The 21,750-nt window shown below is 53.0% G+C and overlaps 1 protein-coding gene across 5 annotated transcripts; it reads right to left on the bottom strand.

Annotated features, from left to right (window-relative positions):
* Positions 1-1,157: 1,157 nt before the first annotated feature.
* HNRNPL (heterogeneous nuclear ribonucleoprotein L) lies at positions 1,158-15,484 on the bottom strand. Of its 5 annotated transcripts, none has more exons than XM_047835783.1 (13): positions 15,415-15,484; positions 10,817-10,935; positions 9,968-10,205; positions 9,758-9,843; positions 8,836-8,932; positions 8,682-8,754; positions 5,197-5,268; positions 4,805-5,085; positions 3,612-3,733; positions 3,106-3,307; positions 2,342-2,399; positions 2,144-2,239; positions 1,158-1,565 (listed from the first exon to the last, which is right to left on the bottom strand). In XM_047835783.1, exons 3-13 carry the CDS (start codon positions 10,190-10,192, stop codon positions 1,507-1,509), a joined length of 1,371 nt encoding a protein of 456 aa, XP_047691739.1. In that variant the 5' UTR covers positions 10,193-10,205; positions 10,817-10,935; positions 15,415-15,484; the 3' UTR covers positions 1,158-1,506. The 5 variants fall into 5 exon arrangements, with proteins under 5 accessions (XP_047691739.1, XP_047691737.1, XP_047691738.1 ...); XM_047835781.1 differs by lacking the exon at positions 15,415-15,484 and adding an exon at positions 12,934-13,214; XM_047835782.1 differs by lacking the exon at positions 15,415-15,484 and adding an exon at positions 13,102-13,212.
* Between the last annotated feature and the right edge of the window lie 6,266 nt (positions 15,485-21,750).

Genomic DNA, 21,750 nt, shown 5'->3' on the forward strand with positions numbered 1-21,750 from the left:
GGAGGGACAGAGAGGGAGACGCAGAATCCAAAGCAGCCTCCAGGTTCTGAAAGCTGTCAGCATAGAGCCTGATGCGGGGCTCCAACTCACGCACCGCTAGATCATGACCTGAGCTGAAGCCGGACGCTTAACTGACTGAGCCACCCAGGCACCCCGCTAAGATTTTATTTTTAAATAATTTCTACACCAAACGTGGGCCTCAAACTTACAAACCTAAGACTGGGTCGCGTGCACTTCCAACTGAGCCAGCCCACCGCCCGTGGGTTCTTTTTCAAGCGCACGTGCCAGACAAGGCACAATTAACTGTGCTTTTCACTTGTTCTTCTAGGAAGACTTCCCTCCAGCGTGAGTCAAGGTCCTTCAAGTAGGCTCCTCCCACCCTACCGCCTGCCAGGCCCCACCCCCCACAGGTTCCTCTACAAGGATTGGGAGAGCACCCCTCACACTGCAATGCTTACAGAAGCTAAAGATTAGATTTTACCTTCAGAATCAGGTAAATTAGGGCCTGTCCCCAGGAGATACTGTGCAAGGGGTAGAGGAGGAAGCTGTGAGGTATGACACACACCACTGTTCAGCATGGGACATTTTGTTAAAAGAAACCCTCAGGGCGCCTGGGCAGCTCAGTCCATGAAGGGTCTGACTTGGGCTCAGGTCATGATCTCACGGCTCGAGTGGCAAGCCCGGAACCGGGCTCTTTGCTGTTACCAGAGACCGCTTCTGATCCTCTGCCCCATCTCTGCCCCTCCCCAACTCCTGCTCTGAAAACAAAAACCCCCATCCAGATAGAACTTTTAAGGGGAAAAATAAATCACCAAAAATTGTTAAAGGGATTGGGGAGACTTTCACCTTCATCTGAGGTCTTAATTTCCAACCTTATAAAAACACGTGGTGACTCGGCAGGATTAAGGCTTGTAGTTTGCTCTCTCAACGTTTTAAATTTCAGCAACATTTACTTTTAAAGTGACTCTCCCAACTAGATTGGGCTGGGCAGGGACCATTAAGACCACCTCCGGCCCTCCCAGTTTCCTCAACAGACCCGCCTCCTCCCAGCAGCCTCCTGGGGCTGTGGCCCTGGACCCCCAAGCTTCTCTCTGGGGCAGCAGAGGACCAGGTGGGAGAGATACGGAACACCCTCGAATGCCAGTAAGCACGCAGTGTATTTTCCAAACAATTTTATTGAAATGTGCCAAGAGTACACGGGCAGCACAAATGTATGAACAGGAAAAAAAAAAAAAAAATCACATGTACAGTAATTTTTTAAAAAGTGAAGGTTAATCTTGGGAGATATCAGTTCCCCTTCCCCTCCCCCTCCAGACTTCCAGCGTTTCCATTATGGTTAAGCCTACTAACCTAGCATTTAAAAAAAGGAATACAGGAACTTTTGCAAAAAAAAAAACAAAAAACAAAAACAAAAAACCCAAAAAAACAACAAAAAAACCCAAAACAAACAGCATAAAGGAAGGAGAAATGTTTTCCTGCTCAGATGGGGCTCTTCCTAGGCACCTATTAGGAGGCGTGCTGAGCGGTGGAGAAACACAACTTCAGGGTGTAAGGGTACGGACCATCTGCGAGACAGAAAAAAGAAAGATTCGTCTGGGCCCCTCTCCAGAGGCTCTAACCACCCAGAACCCCCCCTTTCTGCCCATCTCTCCATTTCTGCAGACTGACTGCAGGGAATCTACCTGGTCACTGCCCAACATCAGACTTAAAAAACAAGCCCAATACTGAAGGCGCTTTCCTCTCTCCTTCCTTCGATTCCATGGAGAATCCTAGTCCCAGCCCCTTAGCGGACTCCTTTTACCTGCTGGCCAGAATAGCCCCTTTCCTGGGTACTGAGCCAGCCTCCGTGACAGACACTACTGGGTGTTTACTGGCAGCTTCTGACGCACAGAACGCCAGTCCCAAGAGGACAAGTCTGAGTAAGTCTCAGGCTGGCAGAGTGGGTGGCAGCCAACAGCCGGCCTGGTCCTCCCATGGGGACCATCGGTCTAATCTCCTGGCGACCAGGTCCCCCTGCCCGTGTCACGAATGGTGAAGAGATCTCTGGGGGCCCTACCTTGGTGGCACGAAGGTCGGCTCTGGCCCGAAGCCAGCCTACCATCGGGCCACGAAGGGAACGGGTGCAGGACACACAGATACTCACTTGGGTTTTTCATCTGGTAATGATTCAGGAAGCCCAAAGTCTCCAGGGCGTCGCTCTTGGATTCCCATTCCAGCAGCCCTGAGGAGCTGCGCTCACCTGGTCACAACGCAGAGGTCTTAGGCCGACCTGAGCAGGAGGCAGGGGGCCGCCCATGCGCAACCAAGGGGTGGGGAACAAAGGCAAGGGCCGTTTACTCACTTTTGCCTGAGAATACTTTCACAGAAGATGGCCGTTTCACTCCCAGCTCATCGCAGATCTGCAAGAGATAGAAAACACGTTCAGAAACAGGAGTACCGCGTCGCAGGATTCAAGCAGCCCGGGACCGGGAGCACTTACAATTTTCCTGGAGCATTTCTAAGCTTTGATCACACAACATACTCTAAGGTGGCCCCACGACCCAAAACATGTTTAGACACACTCCTCTTACTATGTTTTTACTAAAGTTAACTATCATCGTCATAGTAGTAACTATTACTGTTACGTTGCCAACAACGGAGAACCTGCTTTTTAAAATTCCCGTCTCCAGCCACCTGTGTTGCTGAACTGAACAGCAACGTCTGAGGCCATAACAAGGTCTGAAGTCCATCGGTGCCATTCAGCCCTCCGCCCCTCACTGCCCTGGTTTCCTCAAACTAGGCCTTCACAGGCACCTCCCCTCTGATGTTATCTAACCCCCGAAGGGCCTGACAACGTGGATGTTTGAGACTGGACTCTGACCACCGCTCTGTATCACCAGGGGAGGAGAAATCCTTTCCAGCAAAGAAGCCGCCCATCCTAGCTTGTGAGAAATGCAAACTAAGTCTGGTGTCAGTCTCAGCCCGTCTATCCTGGTCCCTGCTGCAACCCTAGGACCCAACCCAGGGCCTGGCAGAGAGCAGGGGCTCCACAGAGATTTGCTGGAAGGCTAGAACAAACAGCCTATTCAGATGGCTGTGGTGAAGGACCAACTCCACAGCACCCACCTCGAAGAAATTCTCCTCGGTCACCTCCAGAGGGGCATTGAAGAAGTGTAGCACGTTGCTCGGGTGCTGGATGCGGTTCTTGGCTGCCTGCTCTGGAGTAGAGAACCGATTGTTCCTGGACTCGCTGAAGTCTTTGTAACTGCAGGACCCGTCTTCCAGCCCATATGACTGCCCGGGCATGATGGCTGGTTGCTTGGAGACACTGTACCGGGGAAGGGGAGCTCTTTGTCAGACCCCAGGCCCTCCACCGGGGCCTCGTTCCAGTCTGCAGACGCCATGTGCCCCAGGGGGCATCGCTCCACAGCAGAGGCGAGGCCCACACACTTTTTCCCACTGCTTCAGCTGAACCCTGGGGAGTGTTCCCACCACACCCCACTCCTGCCCGGACAAGCAGCCAGCCTCGCTGTGCTCCTCTGCCAGGCCCTTTCCAGAGCAGCCACTTCCCACGTCCCTTCTTTCACAGTTCCTCGCCGACATTCCCACGCCTGAAGAGACGAAGTACCTACCAGACGTTCAGCTTCTGCCCGAACATGAAGTTGTTATTGAGGTGAGTGATGGCTCGGTCCACAGCATAGCCGTCAGCCATTTCCACCATGGCGGCCCCCGGCTTGCTTTTCATGAATTTCACCTGGAGGACGGCACCCGTGATCAGCGCCATCGCCCGACCTCCAGGGACCCTGCGCCACCCGTTCGGAGCGAGTTCGAAGCAAGAACTCCTGGCTCTGGAGCGAGGCTTCCACCTCCTCGCTCATGAGTGATGTTTCAAGAGAACGGAGAAGCGGGTCTGACCCACAGTGAGTGCTCAGCTCAACCGTGTTTCTCTAACCTCAGGCCGTGACCCCGGGAACGTGCACCACTTAACACGCACAACAAAAGCCAGGGGGCATGGCAAGAAAATAAAGCATCCGGCTCTCTTGGCTCCTGTCCGTCCCCTTCTCTGCCCCTCCCCGTCCCCTGCTCAGGTGTGCGCTTGCTCTCTCAAAAATACATTAAAAACAAAAAAGTCTCTCTGTGGGTGATAGCATTAAAGACAGTAAAAACTGGTAACAGAGGCACTAAAGCCCAGTTCTCTGGCTCGGAGTCCCGCTCCCACATAAAAGCCTGTGAACCTGGGCAAGTTATCACCCTCCGTGCCTTCATTCCACTGTTTGTCTAATTAAGGATTCTAGTGCAATGCAAGTTACTACATGCCAAGCACTTTTAATAGTGCCAGACACACAAGGGAATGCTCAACCTGCACTTGGCCGCTAAGGCTAGGCCAGGGGCCGCAGGCTCAGACGCCTCCAGGACTCAGAAGGGTCTGACAGAGAGGAAAGAGGCCACCTGGTCAGAGGTGAACGGCCACCTGTCACACAGGCAAGGCAGGAAGGCCCGGTGTTGCCAGATCATCTTAAGTTTTCTGGAGAAAATCCTCACTCGACGATCTTTAGCCATATGAAGTTGTATAAACCACATCCTTGTAGTATTAAGTATCAGCGCTTTTGTCTTAAAACGTTCTGGTTAACACCCCCAATGCATGAAATAACCAAACACCCACACGGTGAGGGCCAAACAAAATGCCTGCAGCTGGTCCCCTGCTTAAGTGATTTCCCTCTCTTTACCAGCTCGCCCCTAGCCAGGCTCCCTCTCCCACGGGAAGAGCATGAGGCTCGGGCCTGCCAGGTCTAGGAGGAAAACGACGCACCGCACAGGAGCTCACCTTCTCCACGTTGCCATACAAGCAGAAGACATTGAAGACCCGATCACAGTTCATCTTAGATTGATCCAAGCCATAGACCATGAGCACAGGGCTGTCGGCGTGGGGGCCATACTCGGGTGGTGGGGGAGGGGGTGGGGGGTGCCCATACTGGGGGCCGTAGCGACTTGGGCCCCGGCGGTGACCCCCCACTGGTGGGCCCATCCTTCTCCCTTCGTAGTGAGGTGGGGGGGGCCCGTAGCCCTCATCATGGTAATGGCTGTGGTACCCACCGTGGGGCCCTCCTGGGGGGTGGGAAGGAAAGAGAGGGAGGACGGGTGAGAATTTGCGCGGCGGGCGGCGGGCAGGGGCACATGAGCCACGGGAGTCCACGGAGGGGAACCCCCTGCCCTCACCATATTCTGCGGGGTGATCTCCCAGGAGAGGGGGCTGTCTCTGGCGTTTGTTAGGGTTGCTGCCAGGGTCACCTGTGGACAGAAAAGACAGTCAGAGCCTAACTTGGAAAAAAGGGGTCTTCCCTCCTGACTAGGGGCTAACCTCAAAGTCCTTTGGTTCCTGCAGGCCTTAGGCAAACCCTCCCTTCCTCACCCGAGCTGCTGGGGCCTCCTTCCTGTGGCCTGATCCCGGGTGGGCATGAAGCCCGAGCCTCAAGGCTGGAGCCCAGACTTCCCTTCCTCGGCCCATACGGAGCAGCTGGTTTCCTTTCTCTGAGAAGGATGAGGCCTGCCTGTGGGCTCTCTCCCCTGCCCGGGCCCAAATGGGAGGCCCAGCTCTGGGGCCCTCTGGGAAGCCTGCAGAATGCTACGGAAGCTGTCACGTCACGGAGGCCGACAACAGATTTCTAAAGTAACTCCCAGTGAAGGGAGAGGAGCGAAGAGCAGGCGGACAACCAAGGGAGGGCAGGACGGACAGACAGAAGATCAAATCTGGCCCCGGAAGTCCCAAGGTTCTAGGGGCTCTAGGCCCACCCAGCTCTCTGGGCCCCTTCTTCCTCAACTCTGGTCCTCCCCCCACCCGAATCCCTCCCCGTCACATCAGACCCAAGGAGAGGGACCATAGGAAAGGACGAGCAGGGCAACATAAGAACCAGTTCAGTTGAGCAGTCGTATACAAGGCATCGACATTCTCAGACCCGGACGATGGCGCAGATCCACCCCAGACCCCAGGTGCGATTCATAGTCGCTACATGAATTTAACGCTTCAGCGCCAGACACTGTGCTAAGTGCTTTACAGACATCACCACTTCTGAAATTCCTCACAACAACCCTATGAGGTAGGTACTATTTCAGCCCCGTTTTACAGATAAGGAACCTGAGCACTTAACTTTCAACTGAGCAGTTAAGAGACGTGTTGGCCCAAGGTCACAAAGCAAGTTAGCGGCTGAGCCGGGATTTGAACCCAGGTCTGGCAGACTCCAAACCCCACGGCTCGAGACCAACTGCCCTTTCCTGCCACCCAGCCTGAGTTTTTGTTTTCAACAATCAGTCATTACAAAGATGGAAAAGGGCTACTTACAGCAGAAGTACAGAGTACAATGTCCATTTGTCACAAAAAACAAATCTGTATTTTCTCTTACCATTGGACGCTTCAACAGTGAGTTAGCACAGTTCTGAAAGATGGCGTCCCATCAAACATACACTGCGACCCTGCATCACATGGTTTTACAGTCATAAATACAAGTTACGGTACACATCCGCTACAATTTTTTTTTAAGAATTGTTTTTTAAAAGTCAATGCTTTGATTAAATCAAAAATGGCTCACAGATGTTCTGTCCTCAGAAGATACCAGAAAAGTGGAAAATAAAGGTGTATGAAGTGGGTAGTGTCCCTCCATGTTGTCACCTCCTCACATTGTGTGCTGCAGTGCGGTGGTGCGGTGCTTCTGGCTGTGTAGCGCTCCGTGTGCGTGTCTCCTGGTTGTGAAGTGTGCCAGTGGCCCCACTATGCCCGCGCTTTTGGCCTTGGGAGCGCGCCCGGTTACCCGCCAGCAGGTAACTGTGTACCTCTGAGCTGTTTGGCTGTCTGGTTTTAGATCTGGTTTTTTTTTTTTTTTTTTTTGATTTTTTTTTTGTTGTTGTTGTGGTTTAAGTTTTTTTTTTTTTTTTTTGGTTTCTGATCTCCGGTTGGTGCAGATTATGTTGGCAGCCGATGACTGCGGAAAAAATAAAAATATCAAAACAGAAAAGAAAAAAAAAAGGCCCTCCCCAAACCAAAGGACTTAAAAACAAAAGCAAAAACCAAAAACCAACCCATATGGCGAGGAATGGAGAGAGGATCCTATTGTCTTGGAGGCCCATGGAATCTACTTCAGTCTATGAAACGTTCTCCGAAAAGAGCGCCGCTGGCTGGCTGGGAGAGCTCTGTTCTCTGTGTTTCCTACTTCTGTGTACATTCTCGGGTTCAAGTTTGCTTGGATTTTGGCTTTTTAATGTTTAATAAAAAAGCAGTGTCTGCTGCCATGTTGCGTCTCTTTCTCTCTTTGTCTCTGTCTGCCTCTGTCTCTGTGCTTGTAGCTGTTCCTTGGAGCACGGTGTGGTGTTCTTGATGTAGTGAGCTCAAGTCTGCGGCTGTTTCTGGGGACGTGGTGGAGGCTGCATGTTCTGTTCTCTCCAGGAAGAGCTAGTGGTTTCTACCCTGTGTGTTGGTGAGCAATGTGCAGAGGCAGAGCCGCTGAAGTACGGTCCCCGAGGGGTGGCGAAGCACCGCCTCACTCCAGGTCACCTCATCAGCTCTTGTGTTTGACCCCCAGCCTCGGGGCGGCCAAAGCTGAGAGGCATCGAAACCAATGCACAGCCGGCCCCTGCCACTAGCCCCTGCCGGTCTGCACATCTTCTATTTGTGTTCCTTGGAGAAGAAATGGTTGGTTGCCATGTTTCTGTTAGCGGTCATGTAATGCCATTGCCCGCTCTGGTACATTCACTCGGTCACCAATTTGCCTCTGATCTCTGGAGGGGCGGCCATGCCCACAGCGCCCATTGTGAGGGTCCTGGGGAAGAGTCTAGCCCACCCTGCCCACTGCTTCCCAGCTGCAAGGGCGAGCAAGACGGGCCTGCCTGGGAACGGGGGCCTCTGGCCTCCCAGAGCCTGTGAGAGGTCAGCGACCAGCCTCCTCCCTCAGCCCGCGGCCTAGTCCGACGTAGCAGACCAAGACAGAGATGGACGGTCCCGCTGAGGGGGTGCGGCTGGTGTTCAAAGGCAATCCTCCACCTCTCCCTCCTATCCAAGGCAGACCATTCTTGACAGATTCTAGGAAGGGGGTTGTCCATTTGGGCCCCCCGCAGAGATGCTGAGTCCCCTCTACAAGTGAGGTGAGGCGTGTCCGCCCTGCTCCAATCCGGGGTGTCTCACCTCCACAAGGTCAACTTGCTCAAAGGCTCTGCTCCGAGGGCCCAGGAGCCCTCACCGCCTCCCCCGGCTGCTCCCCGCCCCTCTCCCCCCCCCCCCCCCCCCCAGCAGACCCTCTCAGTAGTGGAGAGCAAGAGGACCATTCCTGGCCCGGTGAGAATGGAGTCAGTGACCCTAAGCAGGGTCCTAGAAGGGAAGCAGCAGAATCCACCTGGGAGCCGCTATGGTTTATAAGCCATCGCCATGCCCTGTGCTCAGTGAGGGCCTGCTCCCCACCCCGTCCGAGCCTCTGCCTTGGCTCTACACCCTCCGCCACATCAAAGGGCCCCCAGCAGCAACTAGAAGCTACAGAGGCCCCTTCATTCACCATCTCCCACTGGGGTGTCTTTTCCAAGAACTGACCGCCCCCCCAGGCCCTCCCATGTCCACAGGGAGCCCAATGGCATTACATAACCCTGAGCCCGGGTCTATGAAGTGCACTAGTCAAGTGAAGGCAAGGCGGGTGTGTTTAGAACAAAGTGGCCGTCAGGATTACCTTGTCCACTGAGATTGGGGTTTGTGTAGTCCCAAGTATCCTGATCGTTCTTGAACACATTCAAGCGTGTAGGCTGCAGAACGAGACAGCTTGAAATTAGCCAGGCCCCAGCTCCTCTGGAACTTGACTAGGGGCAGTCATTTCCCAGACCTACCTTTGCATATTCGATCTTCAGAGTGCAACAGCCCGAATAAATGTCAGCCCCGTTGAGCGAGGCTTTGGCCCGCTGGGCACTCTGCACAGAATCAAATGTGAGTACAGTTAAGGAAAACCGTGGGATGGGTGCTCTCTGGGCAGGGCTTTAAGTCGTCCCAGAAAGGGAGGACAAGAGAGCATCCGAAGACCATACTGCAGATGCGCTCTGGGATCAGTTCACTGCCCAGTCACCAGCCGCCTGCATGGAGGTGAGCTGGAGGGCTGCGTGGGTGGGCAGCCACTGCCCAGAGTTCCTGTCATCTGCACTCCCGGCCCAGAGTGGCAGCCGGCCCCCTCTGCCACCACCCCAGGCTTAGCCACTTTCTTCTTTAGCCCAGTCCTCTCCTACTTGTGCCACGTGCTTTGACCAAAGCTGGACAACCTCTGAAACATCAACCAGAGGATGCTCCTGCCTCGGAGCTCTGTCAGCAGCTTCCCACTGCACCCTGACTCATGCTTTAGAGCACTACGCAAGACGCCCTACTGACTTCTTCCAGCGCCTGCAGTGAACCCTCACCCCGTCAGGCGGCAGGCCTTTTGCTTCCTCCTAAGGCTAAGCTCCCGCCCACCTGAGGACCTTGGCAGAAACCAGTACCTGTCCTGAACACCAGCTCCTACCTCCTCACAGAAACAGATCCACCTTGTCAGGTTTCTTGGTCACTGCCGTCACCCCATTTCTACCCCTACCGCACTTCTGACCCTGAGCTTTCCACACTGTATTGCAGACTGTTTATTAACGACCTCTCCCATCAGACTGGGGACTCCATGAAGGCATCTGGCAGGCACTCAGGAAGTTCCACACTGGTTGAAAGGACAGAACGCTGCGGAGCCTTGTAAGAGCCCCCCACCTCAAAGAACACCCCTCCCCCAACAAAGGATATTCCACCATGGCCTGGACGCCATTCTTCCGGAAAATAACAATTCTCTGGACGGGGCCACAAGGATTGCAGATAGTATAAAGAACATCCTATAAAAAGCACACGGGCAAGATGAAAGGGCACTGGCAGGTCAATCTGGCTCAGATGAGGGGACAGGAAGGGAAGAAGGAAGATCTCACAGAAGCATCTAAAACAAGGCTTGCTGGCACGCACCGTGGTAATTGAATAGATCGGGTTCAGGATGGTAAAGAGAAGCACGCTGTTGACGCTCCGGGAGTCGTCCGAGTCCCCGGGGCGGGAGATCTTCTGGCTGGTAGAGTAATTGACGAAAGCTGGGTGGCCAGCAATGTAGATTTGGTTGTCGGCTGCGTAGTTCACAGCGTTGCAGGCCCCCAGCACATCTTCAAACTCCACCAACGCTTGTCTCTTTTTAGGCATTACTACCACATAGCTGGCAGAGAGAACACAGGTTTCAGTCCTCCCAGAACACAGGCAAGAGGAAGACGTTCCACTTTCCGTGAACTGACTCCTGTCTCTTGACCCCTCTACACCTTCATCATGGTTTCCTGACCTCCACACCCTGCACCTAAGTGGCACAACAGACAAAAGAGATGGTACCACCTCCTCTGAGAAGCCTTCCTTCCGGAACCCTCCTCCCCTGACTGAGTCACATGCCTTCTACAGGCTCCTGGACTTTCCTATCACAGTGCTGACCACTCTGGGTAGGCAGCTGTCTGGGAGGGGCCCAAGACGATCTCATCTGCTACTCTATTTCCAGCACCTACAGCGTGACAAATACACTTAGTGACTACTCGCTGAATGCGAGACTGCTGCCTAGAAACTACAGGCAGGAGAAAAAAAAAGGCAACAACAAAGACATGGAACTTGCTAAAACCTGATCCCAAGTATGACAGCCAAAACCAAGAGTGGAGGAGTCCCAGGACATAGCCAAAGGACCCTGGGCCAAACCGGCCACCTCACTTCCAACCAGAAATTAAGAATGCATAGGACACTAAGGAGGTGACTTCTTTATGTCCAACCCCGGGGCTCTGATAGGAGTACCTGATGGGTCCAAATTCCTGCAAGGCCTCCACAAGGTCAGCTTCCACCACTCCGTCGATCAGGCCCCTGATGTGGACAACTGGGGAGGCAGGGGTTTTGTGTGGGTCATCGTAGTTCTCCTGAGAAAGGAAAACAACATCACTTCATTTCCTGCTGTACAAGATGGTGGCCCACTGCCCTCTGTGCTGTTGGGGACCTCATCAGATGAGACACTTAAGTGTCACACAGGGCAGACAACAAAGGATGGCCATACAAACCAATCAGCCTAAAAGGGTTTGGGGCCAGCTAAGCACAGGCCCTGAGTGGGTGGCTACTATCCCTATGGTTCCTGCAGCAGCTTCTGAGGAAGGCAGAATGGAGAACAAAGCATGTCCCACACCTTACATTCCTCCTAGAACTTTTCTCTTTCCACCCATCAAGGAAACCCTGGGAAAGGCTGGGATGGAGAGGCGACAGCAGTTTGCAAGAAGGGCTCAAACAGCACCCTGCTGCAATCTGAATCAGAACACTCCTGCTGCATCCAACAGTCTCTTTGCCCTTTCCCCACCCCCCCCAGTGAAACAAGTTGCCAACATCAGTCAGCCAAGTATTACTGTTCCCCACACTCATCCCCACGTCCAGTCATGGTAAAACAGCCTGTGACCCAGAAGCTGTGAAAGCCAGGGCAGTCTTGACTGCTTCTAGTCTTTAATAACCCACCAAAATTTGTGTTGGAAAATACTGCCTAGGCCAGCCTGAAGAAAAAGACAAGAAAGGTCCTTCAGAAAGAAAAGAAACTCGAACCCACAGCAGCTAAAAACCAAGATCATTCCCTTGCAAGAAGCATCTTTCCACACACACACACACACACACACACACACACACACACACACACAAAGCAGTCTTCCGAAATCAGGAGAAAAGTAACTTTCTAGTGTCTGCTGGGCTCTGGGCCCAACCTCCTGTCTGAGAGCCACCAAGCAGAAGCCCGTGGAACAGGGACAGAATTGGATCCTATTTCAGGAATGAACCACACAAACCACAGGAGGCACACCCGCCTGATGATGGTTACCAGCTCAGCGGTTTGCAGTTCCATTGCCCATAAATTCTAATCCTGTCCCCTCCCCCGCTCACTAGCTACAAGATCTAAACAAGTTTACTTCATCTTTACAAGTCCAGAATTGTTAATACCACCCTGTACTCACACAGAAAGAACTCTTAAAGATCTGGTTAGGGTATTTTTTTAATAGTGTGCAACAGGGCCTGGCACAGATTAAACCACTAGTAAATCACAGCTACCGATCACCACGAAACCCTGGAAAACCCTGCAAATGGCTGAACGGGAGAGGACTTCATGAGGAGGAAATGGGCTCCGAGCCAGGAGGAACAAATGGTGGTCCTTTCCGACTAGGAGACCAAAAACGTTCACTCTCACCCTCAGGGAACATTTTAGTTCAGCAAACCAACTGCATCCAGTTAACTCCCGGAAATTGTAAGCAAACTTGTGGCCGTTCCAAAGTTAGTTCAATTCCCAAACGGCTAAAAAGACCTTCCACAAGCCTTCCTTCCGGTGTTCACTGCCCACAAAAATGGGGACACATTCCGTTCTGGGGGAACAGCCTCAAATAAGATCAACTTCTCTATTGAGACAAACTATGACACTATATGGATTAAACAGAGATCGGGCAGAATTCCCCACCCAAGCGCGGAAAAGGCCACCGCCCACCCATTCCCCGCTCACGCGGTGCCACCCCCGCCCTCACAACCGCCCACGAGGCCCGAGGACAAGAAGTGCGCTTGCGCAGGAGGGCCGTGAATTAAACGATAAAGGAAAAAAAAACGGCCCGGCCGCGTGCCTGGCCCCCACACCCCAGCCCGCGGCGCCTGCGCACTGCGCCTCCCGCAGCGCGAGCTACTTCCTCCGCCTCCCACACCCCCGCTCAGAGTAGCGCGCACGCGCAAGCGTCTGTCCTCGCGCAAACCCCGCCGTTTGCCCAACGCCTGCCCCTCCCCCACCCCGTCACAGCGCGAGGGCCTGGGCGCGTGCGCAGAGGCCCCCCCACCAAATGAATACCCTCAAGGTGGAAAATTTTCCCTCCCTTCTCGGCCGTCCCTGGAGCCTAAGACCCTAGCCTCACCCCGCCGCCGCCGCCCGCCGCCCCGGCTCCTCCACCGCCGCCGCCACCGCCTCCGTGCTGGTCGCCAGCGTTGTCCGTCTTGAGCCGCTTAGGGGCTCGGCCTCCCTCACTGCCGCCGCCGTAGTAGCGGCCACCGCCGCCTCCGCCGCCCGCCGCCGCCATCTTCACCATCGCTCCCGACCGCCTCCGCTGCTCGTCCGGCTGCTGCCTCTGCTCCAACCGCCGACGCCGCTTCTCCGCCCGGGGCAGCAGCCTCCGCGACATGGCGGCGCAGAACCCGCCTCCCCCCGCCTCTCATTGGGGGAGGGACACGCCTGTCACCCGCCGCCCCCACCCGATAGGGGGAGCCACTGGTCCCGCCAAGGGGGGAGGGGAAGCCTCCGCACGCCTTGCGCACCTATTGGATACAGCCCACGCCGTTCTGCAGGACGGCCCGCCCTCGTTTGTCTGGAACACTCCTTATAGGCGAGTGTTTTCTGCCAGTCATTTCGCCAATCCCACCGCCTTAAAATAAACTCCAATCTGATAGGTCGGGTTTCTGGCACGGCCTGGCCTCCTTTGGAGCACCTGATAGGAACGGCGCTCCCCACTCGCCCGAACAGCGCCGCCTTCTTTCCACTTTCATTGGCTTCCTCACTAATCCCTCAAGCCGAAACTTCTTAGTCTTCCAGTCACAGCGACTACCTTCCCGCGCCACTCGGCGAGGAGAAAAGGAAACCCCTCCCTTTTGCCACTCTCCAGTGGCTACTGCAGATGCCCGTCTTCTTCGTCTCTACTCGATTAGTCAATGAAGAGTGGAAAGGGTCCCCTCACTAGACAGTAGGACCACCGGTGGGTTTTGATTGGGTGAAAAGGCGAAGCCCTCCCCAGGCCGGGAGGCGCTCTTTGGCGCAGTCAAGGAAAGGATCGGAAGCGAGAGCGCAGGCGCGAACAGGCTTTCAGGCGTCTCTGGAGGCGGGGCGACCCTCTAAACGGGCGAAGGCCTGCAGTACCCCAAGTATTTATTAACATGCTGTGGGTTGCGCCCGAAGGCTAGACCTAGACAGAGGGGCAGCTGCCAGTGCAGCTCTGTCCCCACCACTATACCTTATTCCTCTCCACCTCGGGCCTTTACATGCCGGAGGAATTTCAATAACCCAAACTTAACCCTTTCGGTATAAAACCATTTGCTAGTGCTGATTGTCTTAGGACCCTGTCACGTTCCCGGGGGTCATTTCACGGCTCCACCTCTAAATTCAGCAACAATAGTGCCTTTCAGTTTGCACACAGGGAAGGACCTTCCACGCACCACTTGACCTTTGCCCGTGCAGGTTCTTCCATGTGGAACACTTTGCCCACTGTCCCTCCTGCCGGAGGAGTAGTCCGTGCAGCAGTCTCCGCTCTGAAAAGCGTTCCTAGTCCATACCAGTCCTGACCCCAGGCCTGCCCTGTGATAACTCCTGACCACTCAGGCCAGTGGTTTCCACGCGACAGCCCTGACCTCTCTGGCTTGCCACAGTCTGGGGAAACCAGACTGGGGAAGTTTACTGCGTGGAAGTCCCGCGTGGGTAAGGGAGAGACAAGTCCCGCACGCGGCACAGCGCTTTCGCGCTCTGCAAAGGGGAGTCCTGGTGTTCTACTCGTCTGGCGGGGGCGGGTCTTCCTTCCGTGGAGACGGGGTAGGGACATCACGAAGATAATGCCCTTTCTCAGAGTCTCTAGGGTCCAACGACGCCCAACAGCCAGAACTTAGGGGCAGGGCCGGAGGCTGAGCCAGGATCCCGCCTAAGGGCTCTAATGTTATGGGGCTGACTGCTGGAGGTGGGAGACGCTGCGCTTGCAGAGGATCGAGTCGTGGAAGTACGGGCGACTGCCCCAAAGATGATTCGGAACATTCCCAGTGGGTGAAAGAGGGTTCCCGAAACAGGAGTCCTCATGGAAACTAAGTTCGAAATGGGGTCAGTGGCACTAAGCGAGTGAGACAGGACTGGTGGGTCTGCGGGTTTGGGAAGATAAGAAAGTTGCGAGCGGGCCGATGAGGACCTAAATCAGTTCCCAGTCACACTGGGAAGACCCGAAAAGGCAAACCGAACGCACCGAGGGGCGGCGCAGCTCCTTCAACACGTGATCCGCGCGAGGGAAGCGAGGCGGGGCGGGTCCCACTGAAGGGCGGGGTCGCGAGGTCCCGACGTCAGAGGAATGCGGTGGGGGGAGGGGGGAGAGGGGCCCCTCCCCTCCCCGCCCCCGCGCCCGGCCCGTACGCCCCTCGCGCCGTCGCGCGCGGCCGGGACGCGGCGGAACCGTTCTCGGCGCCACACGTTCCGGGTCGCTCGCCAGCGGGCCCGCGCCCACGGCGGGCGACCCGGCGGCCGCGTTATCTGCACCGCCTCGCTCCCGGCCTCCGCCCCTCCCCCACCCCTTGCGCTCCGGCGGCGGGCGGCGGGCGGCGCCTCCCACCCATCCCCCTGCACCCCTCCCCGACCCCTCGCCCCCAGCCCCTACCAGCTCGGCGGCGAGCCTGGCCGGCCGTCCGGGATCGAAAAGAGAGCAGACACTGGGAAGTTTTGGGGGAGGGAGGGGCGGGCCTTAAAGGGACCACGACCTCTTTTCAGCCTGGAAAAAAAATACGGGGTGGGGGTGGGGGGAGAGATCGAGAGTTGCTCCGCGGTTGAATGGAGGGAATAACGCCAGAAAGGAACGGAAAGACTTATGAGCCCTCACATGTTACACGTTAGGGATCCGGGTCCCTTTTCCCCAAACACCCAAACCCCTCAACACCCGCCCCACCCCCCCACACACACTTTCCATCTCGGAAAGTCACGCCGTTGTTTGGCAGTGAGGCCTCATTCCTCCTGGTCAGCCAAGTGTTGTGTTAGTTGAGGTTAATGTTGGGGCGCACCCCGTACAGATGAAGAAATGAGCTCAGGGGACGCAAGCGACTAATCCAGGACCCCCCGCTTGTAAGTGGCCATAGAGGGCTCTGCCTGCCGCTGAAGACGAGTAACGACCACCGCACTGCAGAACCTGTTGTGGTTATGGGGGCTGCAATAGGCAGTGGAGTTTAAGGGCGAAGGCTCTGGGGCCGCCAGCTCCAAATATGGAGGCTGCTCTTACAACTCTTGTGGCCTTGGGAAAGTGGTTTAGCCTTTTGGGGCCTCTTTCCTGATCCAATGGTAATAGCGCCTGCCTTCTAGGGTGGTCTTGAGGGATGGTGAGAATGTCTGGAGGCAGAGGGGCCTCAGGCCTACCCCCATTTCACAGATGAGGCAAAATGAGGCCCAGAGAAGGGAAAGACCAGTTGACATACACAAGGAGACCTAGTCGCTCCCTTCCTTAACAAACCCACAAGAAGTAATCTGACCCTTGTAGGCCCATCCGTGCCTAACCCTTTTCCACCTGTTCTTGATGGGGCACAAACAGTGGCTTTCCTTCTGTTCATCAAATGCTCAGAGCTCATTTCTGGCTTTGCACCGGCTCCTCTCTCTGCCTAGAATATTCTCCCCGATCTTTGCTCCTCATCAGACAGCTCGTAGCTCAAATGTCACTTCCTCACCATCCAGCATAGTTAGCAGCCATACCATGGCTCCCCATTTATCTCTCCCTCTTTGTTCTTTTTTTTTTTTTTAATGTTTATTTTTTTTTATTTTTGGGAGACAGAGTGTGAGCTGGGGAAGGGCAGAGAGAGAGGGAGACACAGAATCGGAGGCAGGCTTGAGGCTCCAGGCTCCAAGCTCCAAAGCTGTCAGCACTGAGCTAGTTGCGGGGCTTGAACTCAGAAACTGTGAGATCATGACCTGAGCCGAAGGCGATGCTTAACCCACTGAGCCGCCCAAGCACCCCTTTCCCTGTTTGTTCTTATTGCCATGTGAGGACGTCTAGTTATTTAATTTCTGTCCCTTCACTAAATCTGGGCTCTATGGGGGCTAGAAGTGGGTATGTTTTAATCATTCTAAGAATCTACCCTAGGGTCATTCATTCATTCATTCATCCCAGGGGTGTTTATTGAGCCAACACTATTGGGGGGCACCTGGGATAAAATGCTCTACAAGGTACGGAAAACTCCCTCTGTCCTGGGGTTACGTTCTTTTTTTTTTTTTTAATCCAAGTTAGTTAATGTATAGTGTAATAATGGTTTCAGAAGTAGAATCTAATGATTCATCACTTATATATAACACCCAGTGCTCGTCACAAGTGCCCTCCTTAATGCCCATCACCCATCAGCCCATCCCCCACCCAGCTCCCCTCCAGCAACCTTCAGTTTGTTATTTGTACTTCACAGTCTCTCACGGGTTTGCCTCCCTCTCTGTTTTTCTCTTATTTTTCCTTTCCTTCCCCTATGTTCATCTGTCTTGTTTCTTAAATTCCACACATGAGTGAAATCGTATATTTGTCTTTCTCTGACTTATTTCGCTTAGCATAATACATTCTAGTCGCAGCCATGTTGTTGCAAATGGTAAGCTTCCATTCTTTTTGATCACTGAGTAACATTCCATTGTGTGTGTGTAACATCTTCTTTTTTTAATTTTTTTAATTTTTTTAATGTTTATTTATTTTTGAGACAGAGAGAGACAGAGCATGAGCGGGGGAGGGGCAGAGAGAGAGGGAGACACAGAATCCGAGGCAGGCTCCAGGCTCCGGGCCATCAGCACAGAGCCCAACGCGGGGCTCAAACTCGTCAACTGCAAGATCATGACCTGAGCCAAAGGCAGATGCTCAACCGACTGAGCCACCCAGGTGCCCTGTGTAACATTTTCTTTATCCGTTCATCGGTTGATGGAAATTTGGGCTCTTTCCATAATTTGGCTATAGTTGACTATATAGTTTGGCTTTGTTGATTACATTCTTTTTAAAATTTTATTTGCTTTATTTTTTTTTTATTTTCAACGTTTATTTATTTTTGGGACAGAGAGAGACAGAGCATGAACGGGGGAGGGGCAGAGAGAGAGAGGGAGACACAGAATCGGAAACAGGCTCCAGGCTCTGAGCCATCAGCCCAGAGCCCGACGCAGGGCTCGAACTCCCGGACCGCGAGATCGTGACCTGGCTGAAGTCGGACGCTTAACCAACTGCGCCACCCAGGCGCCCCTAAAATTTTATTTGTTTTTAAGTTGATTTATTTTGAGAGAGAGAATGCGCCTGTGAGCAAGGAAGGGGCAGAGAGAGAGAGAGGGAGAGAGAGAATCCCAAGCAGGCTCTGCACTGTCAGCGTGGAGCTTGCCGTGATGCTCAAACCCACAAACCATGAGATCATGACCTGAGCTGAAATCCAGAGTCGGATGCTCAACCCACTGAGCCACCCAGGCACCCCTCTTTTTTTTTTCTTTTTAACGTTTGTCAGTTACTTTGAGAGAGAGCACATGGGGGAAGGGGACAGACAGACAGAGGAGAGAGGGAGAATCTCAAGCAGGCGCTGACATGGAGCCCAACATGGGGCTCTGTCTCCCCGAGATCATGACCTGAGCCAAAACCAAGAGTCAGAGGCTCAACTGACTGAGCTACCCAGGCACCCCTCCTGGGGGTTACATTCTAGTGAAATACTTAAGTAAGACATTGTATCACATGATGATAACTATTATTCAGAAATTAAAACAGGGAAGGAGGATGAGGAGTGTATGAGGGCAGTTTGCTCGAAAGGGTATTAAGAGAAAGCCTCACCAAGAAGGCAACATTCTGGCAAAGGCCTGAAGCAGGGAATTAGCATTCCGAGCAGAGGGAACAGTGCAAAGGCCCTGAGGTGAAAATGTGCCTGGTGTGTTCCAGGAATCGGCTTTGTGGCTGGAGTAGAATGGGCGGGGGGGGGGGGGGGGGGGGGGGGACATGATAAGCGATGTTGCCAGAGAGGTGAGAGAAGGGGACAGTCCTAGAGAGGACTGAGGGGCCCCATGGGCTTGGGGAGGACTTTGACTTTTACTCTCAGGTGGGGCCACTTGAGGCTTCCCAGCAGGGGAGGACCCTGACCTGGCTCAGGCCTTCACAAGAGCCCTCTGGCTGCATGGTGTGGGCGTGGGAAACACACCGCAGGAGGTGCGGCAGGAGCCAGGAAGACAGGGAGGGGGCTGGTTCGGTGGAACAGTCTGGAGAAGAAGGTGGATGGGATCCGGGTGGGGCCGTGGAGGGGCTGAAGTGGGCCAGTTGTGGATCTGGTTTGAAAATAGAGCCCACAGAACAGGCTGAGGGGTCACATCTCCCTGTGATTCAAAATCATCCCCACTGCAGGGCCGCCTGGGTGGCACAGTCGGTTAAGCGTCCGACTTCAGCCAGGTCACGATCTCGCGGTCCGTGAGTTCGAGCCCCGCATCGGGCTCTGGGCTGATGGCTCAGAGCCTGGAGCCTGTTTCCGATTCTGTGTCTCCCTCTCTCTCTGCCCCTCCCCCATTCATGCTCTGTCTCTCTCTGTCGCAAAAATAAATAAATGTTGAAAAAAAAAATTTTTTTTAAATCATCCCCACTGCAGAGCTCACAGTGACGGCCAAGGGCCCCAGCTCCTTTTGGTGCTCTCTCCACTGTGAGATGCCGCTTTTGGAAAGAGAATCCTTTCTCTCCCTTTGACGCAGACCTGTCCCATGGCCTCCCAGAACCCGTCGTCCACATCAGTGATAGTTGGGGACACGCGTACCTGCTCTCAAACACCTGCGGCTGGCGGTGGGGCTGGGGGGGAGGGTTCCCCTGGCCTGTAACCTTTTTTCTCAGCCGCCAAAATGTCTTTTTTTTTTTTTAGCTTTTATACAAGTCTATTTGTAAAACATCCCATACAACTAAAGCTAATTTGATTTTTAAAATCAAAGTTCATTTAGTGATAATATACATTTGATAATAAAATTGTAATAAAATACTGACATTTGATAGTTTACACAAAGTCTCATTCCTGTAAATATCACATCGCATGTAAAATTTCATTAGGGGGCACCTGAGTGGCTCAGTCAGTTAAGCGTCTGACTTGATTTCCACTCGAGCCATGATCTCATGGGTTGTGAGTTCGAGCCCTACGTCGGGCTCTGTGCTAGCGGCTCGGAGCCTGCTTAGGATTCTCTGCCTCTCTCTCTCTCTCTCTCTCTCTCTCTCTCTCTCTGTTTCTCTCAAAAATAAATAAACATTAAAAAAAATAAAGTTTAATTAGAAAGTTCATAGTTCACAAAAGTACACGTATTTTGTCGATAGCTCACAAGAACATTATCATAAATTTACTCAAGATGCAGAACAAAATTCACAGGCTGGGCAGTACTACAAAATTTTATGCTGAGTCCACTAATATTTTTGTTAGTAAGGTATACCTGAAATAATTGAGATTACCAATGAATTGCCACTTTATTGTATAACCAAAGTCCATGCTGGTTTTACATCTAGTAATCAATTATTTCACCAATAATTTAAATGAGAAATCAAATCAAGCCCAAAACACCATTGACACACACCTGGGGTGCCTGGGTGGTTCGGTCAGGTAGGCGTCTGACTTCCGCTCAGGTCATGATCTCGTGGTTCGCGGGTTTGGGCCCCGGGTCGGCTCCGTGCTGACAGCTCAGAGCCTGGAGCCCGCTTCCTGTCTCTCTGCCCCTCCCTCACTTGTGCTCTGTCTCTCTCTACCTCTCAAAAATAAATGTTTTTAAAAAATTTTTTAAAAAGATAGTGGTATGTAAGTGGAAGAAGTTGGGTGACTTCAGCAAAAAGCACACTTTATTGCATAATGTTGTGTAGTTGATAGTTTAGTGGTAACATGTTTGTTTAGTGGTGTCCTGAGCAAAATACATTAAGTATTCTGAGTCGAGGGATCGTCACCTAATCAAAACTCCTTCATATGTTAAAATTTCCTTTTTAAAAAATTTTTTAATGTTTATTTATTTCTGAGAGAAAGAGAGAGACAGAGTGCCAGCAGGGGAGGGGCAGAGAGAGAGAGAGAGAGAGAGAGGGAGACACGGAATCCGAAGCAGGCTCCAGGCTCTGAGCTGTCAGCACAGAGCCCGACGCGGGGCTCGAACTCACCAACTGCGAGATGGTGACCTGAGCCGAAGTCGGATGCTTAACCTTTTTATGAAGGTCATTTACTATTCATATATATAAAGAGTTGCTTCATTGTTTTCTGGTTTTGCTCCTAGAAGTTTTATGAGACACTATATGGAACCAAAGACTTGCTTAAAAATTGTAACGAAACACCCAGATGGTGAGCACTCAGCTTAACAAATAAAACATTAGCGGCATCTTGGGGTGCTCTCCATGTCCCTGTTCGACCACATCCACCATCTCTGCACTCAGACATAATTGCTATCCTGAATTTTGTCTCTATAGTGTTCTCGCTTTTGTTTATGGTTTTATGTACTCCGGAACAGTCTATGGTTTGTTTTCCCAGTTTGGAGCCCTAATAAAAATGAAATCATATTGTTTGTATTATGTTTTTGAGACTCATCTCTGATGGTCTTTGTTTGTTTGTTTGTTTGTTTTAGAGAAAGAGAGAGAGAGAGAGCGTGAGTTGGGGAGAGGGGAAGAGGGAGAGAGAGAGAATTTTAAGCAGGTTCCACGATCAGTGCAGAGCCTGGTTCGGGGCTCAATCCCACAACCCCGGGATCACGACCTGAGCCGAGATCAGGAGTTGGACGCTGAACCAACTGAGCCACCCAGGCACCCCCCAAATACGTCTTAGTTAATTCAGTGCTATGTAACGTTCCGTCGTATGATGTACCACAATTTATCAATTCTACTGATAGCGGGCGTTTGGGTGGTTCCTCAATATTTGGTTCTAGGGAAGAAAGGCTTGGTCTCTCCTAGATACTTCAAGATAAAGGCGGAGTGGGATTTGGGACAGAGGTCGGCCATGACCAAAGTTGAGAAGGACTGTTGCCGTTGGCA

The sequence above is a fragment of the Prionailurus viverrinus genome, chromosome E2 (assembly GCF_022837055.1).
Source record: "Prionailurus viverrinus isolate Anna chromosome E2, UM_Priviv_1.0, whole genome shotgun sequence".
Classification (NCBI taxonomy): Eukaryota; Metazoa; Chordata; class Mammalia; order Carnivora; family Felidae; genus Prionailurus; species Prionailurus viverrinus.

Excerpts from the sequence above, each read along its gene's own strand:
- HNRNPL (XM_047835780.1), bottom strand. The coding sequence starts at position 13,197 with ATGTCGCGGAGGCTGCTGCCCCGGGCGGAGAAGCGGCGTCGGCGGTTG. Across the intron at positions 5,269-8,681 it reads CCCCAATCTCAGTGGACAAG|GTGACCCTGGCAGCAACCCT; the intron begins GTAATCCTGACG and ends TTCTGTCCACAG. Across the intron at positions 1,566-2,143 it reads TTACCAGATGAAAAACCCAA|ATGGTCCGTACCCTTACACC; the intron begins GTGAGTATCTGT and ends TCTGTCTCGCAG.